Raw genomic sequence first — 13,666 nt, 5'->3', positions numbered from 1 at the left:
CGCAGTTTCGGGCCTTCTAGCCTCCTCTCACGTGGCGTGAAGAAGGTACGGGAATCCCTGCCCCCAGGGGTTGCAATTGCAAAACCTGAAAAAATGGAGGCCCGCAGCCTCCTTGAAAGGTTTTAGAGACCAACCCGCCTCCTGGGAGCGGGTTGGTTGCCCGTCCCTCGTCACGTCCCAGTGAAAACTGGAAATGGATGGGTTGGAGGCGCATCTGAAATTGTTGCAATTTTCAATGCCTCCCCGCTCCCAACAAACACGTTTTTCCACAGTTAAAATCCTGCCGTATGTGCAGGACTTCATTATGCACCAAAGGTATTAAGGGATATGGGCCAAAGGCAGGTTTATGGAGTTAGATCACAGATCAGCAATGATCTTACCAAATGGCAGAGCAGGCACGAGGGGCTGAACGGCCTACTCCTGTTCCTATGTTCCAAGACGGGTACGGTAGTACCCACTGACCGAACTCGCCGAGTCCTAAAGTACATAACTGACAAACTAGGCCTGCATCAGGTGGTGAGGGAACCAACATGAGGAACTAACCTGCTTCTCACCAACTATCTGTCACAGACACATCAGTCCACAATAGCATTGGTAGGAATTATCACCACACAGTCCTTGTGAAGACAAAGACTTGCCCTCCATCATATAGTATGATACTAACACTGTATTAAGTGGGACAATCTGAGGACAGATCCAGCAATCCAAAACATGTGTTGCCATCTGGGCCTCAATGGCTTACATGAATAGGAAAAGCTTCCATTCCATTAATGTGCAGTTTTTGTTATTCGTTCATGGGTTGTGGGCATCTCTGGCAAGGCCAGCATTTATTGCCCATCCCTAATTCCCCTTGAGAAGGTGGTGGTGAGCTGTTGATCTCAGACCACAAGAAACAAATCATACATTACCCTGGAAGCAACCATGATACCTTCACAGTGGCAGTCTACCATGCCACCATTATTCAAAGGAGTAAGTAGATTAAAAAGAAGGGAAGAAAAGGAGGGAGGACTCAATAATAAAAGTATAGCCCAAGTAAGGCTTCCGTAGATAGAAACTGGATGAATTTCTCAGATGCACATCCTACCACACCTATTTATGTGGAGTATAATTGAAAGTATGTTGTGCTTAAATAATTTACAAAGAAATGAAACCCAAATGATTGTCATTTTCTTTGATTTATTTCTAAAAGTGGTTATCATGGTTTTTTAGCTTTAGAACAAGCCATTTGTGCACAAAGTTCAGCAATGCACAGTAAACTGTAGCACTAAGATTTAAAGCATATTACAACATCCATCACAAAGTAAACAGGACTAACTGTATTTATACAATACAAAGCCATTTCATTTACGTTACAAAAACTGGGACAATTAGATATAACGTTTGTACATTTAATAAAATAAGCATTACCAAATTTAGTATTGCAAATTAGATTGTTCAACTGCAGAAATATTTTAAGGCATCTAAAACAATAGGTTACATTTCCAGATATTGTAAAAAAAAGTTATAATATGTGCAGTTGTGTGCAACATACATTAACAGTAGTTCAGTGAAACGCCATCCAATATGAACACAAAAAGATTTCTGGTATAAAAACAGGATTTAGTGCACAATTGGTTTCCCCTAGTTGTTAGTAGAAGAAGTCAAAATAGAAACCTAAATGTGACTACTGTAAAAGAGGCAATTTTCTGGTTTTGTGCTCTCAGCAGGGAGCCTCACCCACTGGGAGTGTACATCAGAAGATTGGCCGTGCACTACACATCATTTTCCCGTTGGCTGGTAAATCATAAACAGCATGCACCCAAACATCTAATGTATGCTCACAGTGAGCAGGGCTCCCCACTGGGAATGAGAAGTTGGAAAATTACCCCTTAAGACTCAATTTAAAAGCTTCATCATTCTCTTGCTTAAATATCGTCATTTTACATGAGGAAACAGTTTTCCAAATTGCACAGTTGTGGGCTGAGCTATTCACAGCACATGTACATTGTGTCAGCATTTCAGGTACACAGTGCTTTTTGCAGCACACTCATTAACAACCCACATGTTTACATTGTCAAATTTATTTTAATTTAAAGTGCTATTATCTCATTGAGAGATGTTACTATGTGTCCCAATACATTTGACATATGACCTAGTGGGGAAGGAAATTCACTTTTTCTCTGTTCTCCGTGATTGCTTTCCACAACTTGCAAAGCATTCCACCCCTGGGGGGAGAAAAAAAACACAATAATCACAGGTCAATCAGAAAATTATTGCCATCCAAAATCATGCAACCGTGGTATATTGTGGAGAAGTAACTAAGGATCAAGAGATAGTCCAAATCAACTATTGCAGCTTCAGAATTTTCTAGATGAACAGCACAGCCCTGACAAGAAGTCCTTTAGATTGCAATCCAGTCCCCCTTCCCCGATACTTAATGATTCAGAATTTTTAAAAACTTAAGAATACTTTGCATAAAGTTCTGTAGATTGCATTTAGCAATTATTAAATTGCAGTAATAGTTCTGAATCAAGTGCCAGCAAGATGGAGTTGGATGGTGTCAAGGATAGGGGACCAAAGATGGAACTCTGGGTTATATCAGAAGTAACTGTGCCAGCATTGAAAGAGAAGCTGCTGGTGGAAATATAATGACACTGTTGGAACAGAGAGGAGTGGAACTACAAAAATAGCAGTACTACAGAGGTGGATTGAAGAGAATGGAATGGTCAGTAGGATCAATGGTAGCAGAGTCAAGGAGAAACAGTGACAGGCATCGGATATTGTTGGTGACATTGAGCAAGACATTCCATATGCTGTTGGCAGGTCGGGAATCTAGTCTAGAGGGATTCAAAAGGGAAATGGAGAGAGAGATGTACCTGTAATTGGATGGCTATAATGGAGGTAATTTTAACACCCAAGAACAGGTGTGTTGGGGGCAGGTGGGAGGCGAAAATAATAGCTTTTTGAAGCAGGACCACATCCTGGCTCCAAAGTGCCTACTTCCAGGTATGACCCAAGCCTATGCGCACAATAGACACCCGGAAGTCCCGCCCCCACTTAAAGCTGACGGGACGATACTTAAAGGGGCAATGTAACCTCACTGAAATAGCTGAAGTACTTAAGTTTTCATGTATTATAAAAGTAAAATGAATTTAACCTTAGTGTTTGGGTTTCCCATTGCTTCCAATTCACGTAAGATGAAAGCAGGTGGGAAAGGCCAGATCCATGAGGTGAGTGCCTTTATTACACTGCTTGTGGGCCCGGAGGAGCAGGAGTGCTTCATCCAGGCCCGACAAGCTCACCTGGCACGACATGACCCCACGATCGGCCGATCCCAATGCTGGACCCCCCCCACACCGACTCCAATGCTGGCTGGACCCTCCCTCCCGCTCCCCTCTCTGATTCGCTGCTCCTTTCCCTTCTGACAAGCAGCCAGACTGTCAATCTGGCTGCCTGGCGCATGGGAAACCCGGAAGCACAAATACTTACCTTCAATTGAGCTGCGATCGCAGATCGCGATACACTCATTTGGCTTCCGGGTTCCCCACGTGAATATCTAGGGACAGGCTGGGTTCCCGGTTCCAAGTTAAAATCATGCCCAGTGTATTTGAGGACCTGTGACAGAAAGGGCAGGTTAGATGTAGGGTGGTAGGTTGAGGAAATAGAGGGTGGACTTTTTAACAAGGAAGTGATGACAGTTGTTTTGAAAGGAAAGAGAACAGGGCCCAACAATACGGAAAGGAATACATTTATCTATACAGTGCCTCATCACTTTGTTTAAGCTCTCAAAGCACTTCACAGTTAATTTTTTTTTTTAAAGAGGGCAGTGAGTGTTGTTGTGTAGGCAAATCTGGCAGCCATTCTGCACTATTAACCTTCCACAAAATGCAAGGAGAAAAATGACAAGTTAATGTTTTTTTTTGGTGGTGTTAGATGAGGGAGGAATATTGGCCAGGACACAAGAGAACTCACTGCTTTTCCTTGAATAATGCCATGTGATTTTTGACATTCAGCTAGCTGGCAGATAAAAGCTTAATGCTGTGCTAATCTTCACTACTATGGGAAGCGCTGTCTCTATTCTAGAAATTGTCTGCAGGCTTATGGGTCTGTGGGAGATGCTGTGCTACAGGCACAGCATCTCCCAAGATCATTTTCCCACACGTGCCACACCAGAGCACCTTCTCTCATTACACCACTACTCCTAAATCCTGGAATCCATCAGTCTCCTAGTCTAATGTAAGGAATCTTACAACACCAGGTTATAGTCCAACAATTTTATTTTAAAATCACAAGCTTTCGGAGACTATCCCCTTAGTCAGGTGAATGAGTGAAAGGGAACCTTGTGATTTTAAAATAAAATTGTTGGACTATAACCTGGTGTTGTAAGATTCCTTACATTTGTCCACCCCAGTCCATCACCGGCATCTCCACATCATGTCTCCTAGTCTAACCCTTCAATAATCGCACACTCCAATATTCTACTATTCCTCAGACATCGCACCACACCCCTCCCACTGCTCTACACCCGTAAAATATACTCCGAGCACGATTAAAACATCTACTCCCTCCCTGTAATACTTCCACATGTCTCCCACAACTAAGAACATCCTTCCTACGATTTCCTCTGGTTCTTAGATTTTTAAAAAAGATAAGAAATAAAACATTACCTGGCTAAACTAACAGTATATTAGAAAATATTATAATAATAAAGAAACCAAACCAATTTTCTATGCAAATGTGGATATCATCACATGAATCTGAAAATAAAACTATGAATGCAATGAAATTTTCATTGCATTCAATCACCATAAAGCAGTGTCCCTGATAAATATATTATACATTATACAACATGAAAGAGGGTAATGTCTGACTCACAAGTAATGTGTAAAGCACAGACTTCCATAAACAATTCCCTGTTGTGCCTCTTTATCATGCTTGAGGGTCACACTTAAACTTGATATTTTACTAGTCTATTGAAATTCATTCTACTTATCACTAATTCTCCTGGGCCCGACAAACAATGCTGAAAATTTCCTGAGCCTTTTTATGAGCGATCTCCAGCGATCTCTTTAAGGGTTGCTGGTTAGGCCACTCAATACCTGGTACAACTAGATCGAGTGTGCACGGAGCACACTCCACCCATTTATACCTGAATTTTGCATTCAGAGTCCTACAAATGGCGTAGAACCTCAATGTGCATATTTAAGGAGTTTAACGGCTGTTTCAGGCGGGCGCCCTGGACAACTAAAAAGTCGCCCTTCAGCCAATATGATGTCCAGCACAACAGATCACAAAGCAAAGTTCAGAGGTCTAACGCCAATTTAATGGCAGAAAAACAGGCGGCCATGAGTTGAATTTCTCCCCCATGATGTTTTCCAGGCCTCCGTGCATGCACTATGCAATGTTTTCCGTTTTCCTCGTCTCTGCCCGTGTGTGATTGTGATGTTTTCCTAGCTTCTTTGGTCACAATGTACAGACATTCTTGATGATTCCCACTTTCTGCACAGGCACGACTTCCAGCCATGGGAGCCACTGCTCATTATTGACGAGTTTGACTGTTCACCTCAGTGATGAAACACAATAACTTTTTAAGTGCACCTACCTTTTGCTCAAACTGTAAAAGAAGAACCTGTGTGAGGATCAGAATACTAAAAAGAAACTGTCTGCCAATACAAAAATTAATTACAGAAATCTATTCATAAGGTGTCAATAGTAATGGAAAAATGGTGGTGAATAAACTGTTACAGGAGGATTAGAATGATGTTTATAATTTTCCCGATGTAGGAAATCAAAACAGTTCAGATTAAATGAAAATTATGAACTACCGAGGAAGTTGCAAATGCAACAGCGTCTGCTCCCTTACCTTCCCAACTCCTCCGTTCCCCACCCCTTGTCTCACACTACCCACGAACAGCATTACAGGAGTATAGATTAAACAAATAAATTACCTTAACCTCAAGCACTTCAGATCATCTCTTGTCATGTAATTGAGAACGTCAGTCAGATTATAGTCATCTGCCACAAACTGAATGATGGGGTAAGAAATAAAATCTTTATGGTCACAATAAGATAATTATCTTGTCACATACCAGACAGCCAAATTACAGAAATTTTATATTTGGGATGCGATTATAAACTACAATTAAAAATAACAAATTTGCATTTATGCTGAATCACTTATGAGCTCATACTGGCCACATCTTCACATTCTACAGTGGGAGGCTTTTGGTACTCGTGTGCTAGATTTCAGGCAATTACTATTTTGATCCAGCAATAAAATACTGATACAAACATGTTACACAATCTTTGTTTGAAGTAGAGGAATCATATTTGAAAGATGAAGAAAGTTGTAAATATTAGCATGGAACTATTAAAGCACAGCATCGATATCAACTATCCACAGCGTCTCTTTGGTATGCATGCTTTCATTTAGTAATGTTCACTTAGAGCCATTGTGATTTCTGGATTAAAAACAGCAACACACCTACTCCAAACATTACTAAAGGGTAATAATCTATACTCAGCACCTTCCTATGACAAATCTGATAGTATCCAATCTTACTCTTCCACAACTAATTCCTAGGGTTGCCAACTCTGTTTGGGTGTATTCCTGGAGGTTTTATCACATGACGTCCCGCCTCAAACTGTCCCGCCTCCACACACCCGCCATTGGTCCATCCTCCAGGCCCACTGCCTTCTCATGCCAATTTGGAAGGGTAACTCTTTGTTACTCAACTGGATTAATCTTGACTGTTCGTGAAACAGCTTTTTACCCCATCTCCAATATTTTTATAACTAATAAATAAAAGTGTTCCAAGAAAATGAAAAATACACAATTTTATTTTATGCCCCCATGATTTTTCTCCGGAGTTGCTCGCAGCAGTGTCCTGGAGAATAATCTTCAATTCCTGGAGACTCCAGGACAATCCTGGAGGGTTGGCAACTCTACCACTTCCCCAGCACCAGTAATTCCTGTGTGCAGTGTTGCATGTGTAGGACTGTTTTAGCAATTCAGCATCTCAATGTATGTACTTACAAGCAAACAAAATGGAGCTGATGATGCAGTGACTGGTGGTCAAAACACTGTGGACTTAAGGTGCTGATGCGCCATATCATCGCTAGGGAGGCCTGAGGCCTATTCTGCACCCGATGTAGCAGCCATTGAAGTCAATGGAAAGGAAAATCAACAGAGGTGTGTAATGAGCAGCCAATCTGATATCGCCCCTTCTACACTATCGCCAAAAGTTTAAAATCCCCCCCGTTGAACGTACAGATGAATGGAGTGTATCATTAAACCAGTGGCCTGAAGATGACATGTACACTAATACATTCTTTCTTACCCTATCTATTGTATCTTCATCAGCTCCATGTTCTCTCAACCAGTCAATAAGATCAGGGTCTCCAGTATTTACTGGAGAAGAATCGTAGTGACACACAGACAGAACAGGCAGGTCTATCAAAGAAAGTTGAAAATAAACAGGAACTTAATGGATACTCGAATGGAGTCAACAGAAGCACATCATCAGAGGGCCACAACTTACTTCAGTGAAACGAATGCTAACTTTAGCTGGATCCAGAAACACAAATTTTGAAAAAGGTGCAACACACACACACACACACACACACACACAAAATATTACAGTGTTAAAGATGCAATGCCATATACCTTAAATTTTGTGAACACTGAATTCCCTCTGTACAGTTGCTTACTGATGTGTTTAACCACATTGCCAAGTAAAGAGTATTCAGATTTTTAATTTAACTTTGTAAAAAACTGAACGTATTCACCATCTTCTGCTATTCTAAGGAATATGGTAATTAGGCTCTGAAAATTTGCGGCCAGTTCATCCCGACATAGAACCTGGGATCCAACCAATGACCTCTGGTGTGTATCGAGTGCCCATTACCAGAAGAGCCTAAACGTTCTGGTGAAGGGTGCCAGGTCCTGGGGCTCTTCCCCCAAAAGAAGCTGCCAGTGTGCCTATCATTCCCCTTTATAAGGAAGCTAAAAAAAAAACAACTTTACTTTTATAATATCCTCGGAGACCAAGGCCACAAACCAAGCTTGGATCTCCAGTTGGGCCCCACTTCTGTTAGCTGGCGGGCCTGCACATCTGTTCTTAACTCAGCCTTCTGGCTCGTCATTGTTCCGCCAAGCTGGTGATAAGGAAACTCCCAGCCTGACAGTTCCCTGCCCACACCTTCCAGGCCACTCATACTCTTACCCCACTGTCCATATTAGAGGGGGGCAGTGGTTCCACCCCAAACATGGCCCCATGGTAACAAGCAGGGAAGGCCTAATTTGTTCTGCTGCATTCCCACTGCACTTTGCAGGAGTGCACCAGGAGGACAGCTGGTTCCCCAGGGTACATCTTTAATGATCTAAAATTTGAATCTGTGACATTACAAATATAGTAGATTGCAATTTCAGTTTGAAACAAAGATAAGCTACTATAATATTCATTTAAACAGACAAAATAAACAGATAGCAGCAAAAGAGAGAGTTATCACACCAAAAGAGCATATGTAAGAAAATGTGTGGATGTCAGGTGAGGATACGGTACAGGTTGGTTGTAGTAGTATTTGACAGCACAGGAGGCGGCCATTCGGCCCATCGTGCCTGTGCTGGCTTTTTTGAAAGCGCTAACAATTAGTCCCACTCCCCTGCTCTTTCCCCATAGCCCTGCCATTGTTCCATTTGCGCAGTTTTAATAAAAAGCATATTGCAAACAATTTCTTTATTTGGCATGATGACCTGTTTTATAACCTCATCTATTCTAGCTGTAGCAGAACAACTTAGATGATGCGCCCCAAAGTTCTTCACAGAAGTGCAAGGAAATAATGAAAAGCAAACCAAAGAAAGAGATATTAGGAAGTGTGACCAACGAGGATTTTAAAAGGAGGTGAGGGGGTAAAACAAGATGAGGTGCTCAAAAGGAGGAAGTGTCAGAAGAGTAGAGGGAGACACCAAAGTGTGACTTGGGCTGGGAATTTCCTCACGGCTGCTCCTCTGCCGTAAGTTCACTGCGGCAAAGTCATGTTTAGACATACAAATGGGAGTTTCCACCTTACTTCCGGTAAAGTTATGGCGGTGGAGCAGGAGCAGCTCCGTGGAAATTTATGGCCTTGGTAATAAGGGCTATGGCAGTAAGTGGAAATTATTGACAAGCAGGGAGGCTTTGGTAAGAGGCAAGGTGTCACCTCCTGAGTGCCAAGTTTCAGTCATTGCCAGGATGTCATTTACGGTTGAGAAAGGCATGGATGTTAGGGAACTTGGGGAAATAAATAGTGATGTCTTGAGGAGTGTACATATTACAGAGAGGGAGGTGCTGGAAGTCTTAACGCGCATCAAGGTAGATAAATCTCCGGGACCTGATGAAATGTATCCCAGGACGTTATTGGAGGTTAGGGAGGAAATTGCGGGTCCCCTAGCAGAGATATTTGAATCATCCACCGCTACAGGTGAGGTGCCTGAAGATTGGAGGGTAGCAAATGTTGTGCCTTTGTTTAAGAAGGGCGGCAGGGAAAAGCCTGGGAACGACAGACCGGTGAGCCTGACATCTGTAGTGGGTAAGATGTTAGAGGGTATTCTGAGGGACAGGATCTACAGGCATTTGGAGAGGCAGGGACTAATTAGGAACAGTCAGCATGGTTTTGTGAGAGGAAAATCATGTCTCACGAATTTGATTGAGTTTTTTGAAGGGGTAACCAAGAAGATAGATGAGGGCTGTGCAGTGGACGTGGTCTACATGGACTTCAGCAAAGCCTTTGACAAGGTACCGCATGGTAGGTTGTTACATAAGGTTAAATCTCATGGGATCCAAGGTGAGGTAGCCAATTGGATACAAAATTGGCTTGACGACAGAAGACAGAGGGTGGTTGTCGAGGGTTGTTTTTCAAACTGGAGGCCTGTGTCCAGCGGTGTGCCTCAGGGACCGGTGCTGGGTCCGCTGTTATTTGTTATTTATATTAATGATTTGGATGAGAATTTAGGAGGCATGGTTAGTAAGTTTGCAGATGACACCAAGTTTGGTGACATTGTGGACAGTGAAGAAGGTTATCTAGGATTGCAACGGGATCTTGATAAATTGGGCCAGTGGGCCGATGAATGGCAGATGGAGTTTAATTTAGATAAATGTGAGGTGATGCATTTTGGTAGATCGAATCGGGCCAGGATCTACTCCGTTAATGGTAGGGCGTTGGGGAGAGTTATAGAACAAAGAGATCTAGGAGTACAGGTTCATAGCTCCTTGAAAGTGGAGTCACAGGTGGATAGGGTGGTGAAGAAGGCATTCGGCATGCTTGGTTTCATTGGTCAGAACATTGAATGCAGGAGTTGGGATGTCTTGTTGAAGTTGTACAGGGCATTGGTGAGGCCACACTTGGAGTACTGTGTACAGTTCTGGTCACCCTATTATAGAAAGGATATTATTAAACTAGAAAGAGTGCAGAAAAGATTTACTAGGATGCTACCGGGACTTGATGGTTTGACTTATAGGGAGAGGTTAGACAGACTGGGACTTTTTTCCCTGGAGAGTAGGAGGTTTAGGGGTGATCTTATAGAAGTCTATAAAATAATGAGGGGCATAGATAAGGTAGATAGTCAAAATCTTTTCCCAAATGTAGGGGAGTCTATAACGAGGGGGCATAGATTTAAGGTGAGAGGGGAGAGATACAAAAGGGTCCAGAGGGGCAATTTTTTCACTCAAAGGGTGGTGAGTGTCTGGAACGAGCTGCCAGAGGCAGTAGTAGAGGCGGGTACAATTTTGTCTTTTAAAAAGCATTTGGACAGTTACATGGGTAAGATGGGTATCGAGGGATATGGGCCAAGAGCAGGCAATTGGGACTAGCTTAGTGGTATAAACTGGGCGACATGGACATGTTGGGCCGAAGGGCCTGTTTCCATGTTGTAACTTCTATGATTCTATGTCAATACAATCATCCACGAGCACTCCTGCTCCCCCTGGTTCCACATCAAACTTAAAAAAATATCTTTTACTTGATGTTTTGTTGGTGGGCGCTGCTGAGCCACAGCAACCGCTGATGATTTCGGAGTAGAGCAGGTCTGGGGCCTGCTCTACTCAGCGCCTTCCAATTCAGGAGAGGAATCCGAAAACAGACGTTAGGCCCCTCATTTACTCCAATTTGAGATTGGACGTATTTCAGACGCCCCTTTTTAGCCAGGGGTTGGAACCAATGATCAAAAGAGTAAAAGGTTAAACAACCTGCGCCAAATAAGAAATGTGTAGTCAAAACAATGCTTTTGTGTGGGATCATTTCACTCAAGATTTACCTATTGGTTGTGACTTCAATCTGAGCAACTTAATTTCATGGTCCTTTTCCCCAATAGCTTGATGAAGAAGAATCTGATAATCCTTTTCCTTCTGAACAAGCTCTTCTAAAAGTCTATATAAATGAATATAAAACCATTAACATTGCTTTGTAAAATGCAGCTCCATATTTAACTCAAACTTTTCCACTGGTTTGCAAGCTAGATTGAAAGGTTTAAAAAAGTACACATGCACCAAATGCAAGTTCTATCCTGGTACAGATTTGTTTTGGTTAACAATGGAGCTTAAATTATTCTTTTAATAAAAAAATGGAAGATACATCACCTCCCACCCACTGTGGGAGTGCATCCCATCTTGACAGATTCTGGAGAAACCACATATTGAGCACAGACATTTAAATGCTATTGTAATGTTGCCAACAGGCAGTCGCGTTCATGGTTTGCTACTCCTGCCTCATGTAAAACTTAAGGACCTATGCAATTGCAGCAGTTCATTTGATCTGGAACTAAACTTAAACTAAATAATCAATCATTATTAATTTCTCACCCCCCCCTCCCCCAAAATGATACCAGCAGTGACAATGGAGATATTGTTGTTGCAAGATTTGCAGGAAAGGTTCTGCTTCGAGGTCGGTGACCCCGTTCATTCTCACAATGTGCAAGGTCTCCAGCTGTAACTTTAGTAACAGGTTTTTAAATTACAAGAGAAAAACAGGTCCAATACAGATGGGATTTAGAAGATAGGTTACAGAGTTACAAGTCTTTAGATTACTCACTTCACAAAACAGAATATTAAATCTACCCACATCCATTGAGATATATTTTATGAGTTACTGCTCCCAGCTCAATGGGAGGGAAGATTGGGCAATGGGATGTGGAGGTCAGTTTAACTGATCCACAACCCTCCTATTTTCCCAGTAATTCAAATTAATAATTGGAAAATTTGGACAGCCGTGAATCAGGCAAGATGGTTTCCATGCCAGATTGTCTGATCTGCTATCTCCTCATAGATCATAGAATCATAGAAGTTACAACATGGAAACAGACCCTTCGGCCCAACATGTCCATGTCGCCCAGTTTATACCACTAAGCTAGTCCCAATTGCCTGCACTTGGCCCATATCCCTCGATACCCATCTTACCCATGTAACTGTCCAAATGCTTTTTAAAAGACAAAATTGTACCCGCCTCTACTACTGCCTCTGGCAGCTCGTTCCAGACACTCACCACCCTTTGAGTGAAAAAATTGCCCCTCTGGACCCTTTTGTATCTCTCCCCTCTCACCTTAAATCTATGCCCCCTCGTTATGGACTCCCCTACATTTGGGAAAAGATTTTGACTATCTACCTTATCTATGCCCCTCATTATTTTATAGACTTCAATAAGATCACCCCTAAACCTCCTACTCTCCAGGGAAAAAAGTCCCAGTCTGTCTAACCTCTCCCTATAAGTCAAACCATCAAGTCCCGGTAGCATCCTAGTAAATCTTTTCTGCACTCTTTCTCATTTAATAATATCCTTTCTATAATAGGGTGACCAGAACTGTACACAGTACTCCAATGGTGGCCTCACCAATGCCCTGTACAACTTCAACAAGACATCCCAACTCCTGCATTCAATGTTCTGACCAATGAAACCAAGCATGCCGAATGCCTTCTTCACCACCCTATCCACCTGTGACTCCACTTTCAAGGAGCTATGAACCTGTACTCCTAGATCTCTTTGTTCTATAACTCTCCCCAACGCCCTACCATTAACGGAGTAGATCCTGGCCCGATTCGATCTACCAAAATGCATCACCTCACATTTATCTAAATTAAACTCCATCTGCCATTCATCGGCCCACTGGCCCAATTTATCAAGATCCCGTTGCAATCCTGGATAACCTTCTTCACTGTCCACAATGCCACCAATCTTGGTGTCATCTGCAAACTTACTAACCATGCCTCCTAAATTCTCATCCAAATCAAACAAATAACAGCAGACCCAGCACCGATCCCTGAGGCACACCGCTGGACACAGGCATCCAGTTTGAAAAACAACCCTCGACAACCACCCTCTGTCTTCTGTCGTCAAGCCAATTTTGTATCCAATTGGCTACCTCACCTTGGATCCCATGTAACAACCTACCATGCGGTACCTTGTCAAAGGCTTTGCTGAAGTCCATGTAGACCACGTCCACTGCACAGCCCTCATCTATCTTCTTGGTTACCCCTTCAAAAAACTCAATCAAATTCGTGAGACATGATTTTCCTCTCACAAAACCATGCTGACTGTTCCTAATTAGTCCCTGCCTCTCCAAATGCCTGTAGATCCTGTCCCTCAGAATACCCTCTAACAACTTACCCACTACAGATGTCAGGCTCACCGGTCTGTAGTTCCCAGGCTTTTCCCTGCC

At 42.6% G+C, this 13,666-nt stretch overlaps 1 protein-coding gene across 1 annotated transcript in view; it reads right to left on the bottom strand.

Moving 5' to 3' along the window:
• Nucleotides 1-1,156: 1,156 nt before the first annotated feature.
• Nucleotides 1,157-13,666, bottom strand: part of map3k5 (mitogen-activated protein kinase kinase kinase 5) — a 180,746-nt gene continuing 168,236 nt past the window's right edge. The window contains exons 26-29 of the mRNA XM_067984803.1: nucleotides 11,273-11,385; nucleotides 7,320-7,432; nucleotides 5,928-6,004; nucleotides 1,157-2,204 (exon numbers count right to left, since the gene is read on the bottom strand). Of these exons, the coding sequence (XP_067840904.1) occupies nucleotides 2,132-2,204; nucleotides 5,928-6,004; nucleotides 7,320-7,432; nucleotides 11,273-11,385 (376 nt within the window). The 3' untranslated portion in view covers nucleotides 1,157-2,131. The remainder of the gene's footprint in view (nucleotides 2,205-5,927; nucleotides 6,005-7,319; nucleotides 7,433-11,272; nucleotides 11,386-13,666) is intronic.

The sequence above is a fragment of the Heptranchias perlo genome, chromosome 5 (assembly GCF_035084215.1).
Source record: "Heptranchias perlo isolate sHepPer1 chromosome 5, sHepPer1.hap1, whole genome shotgun sequence".
In the NCBI taxonomy this organism is placed as follows: Eukaryota; Metazoa; Chordata; class Chondrichthyes; order Hexanchiformes; family Hexanchidae; genus Heptranchias; species Heptranchias perlo.
Note: the sequence above shows the minus strand (reverse complement) of the source record. Positions and strands in the feature narration are given on the sequence as shown.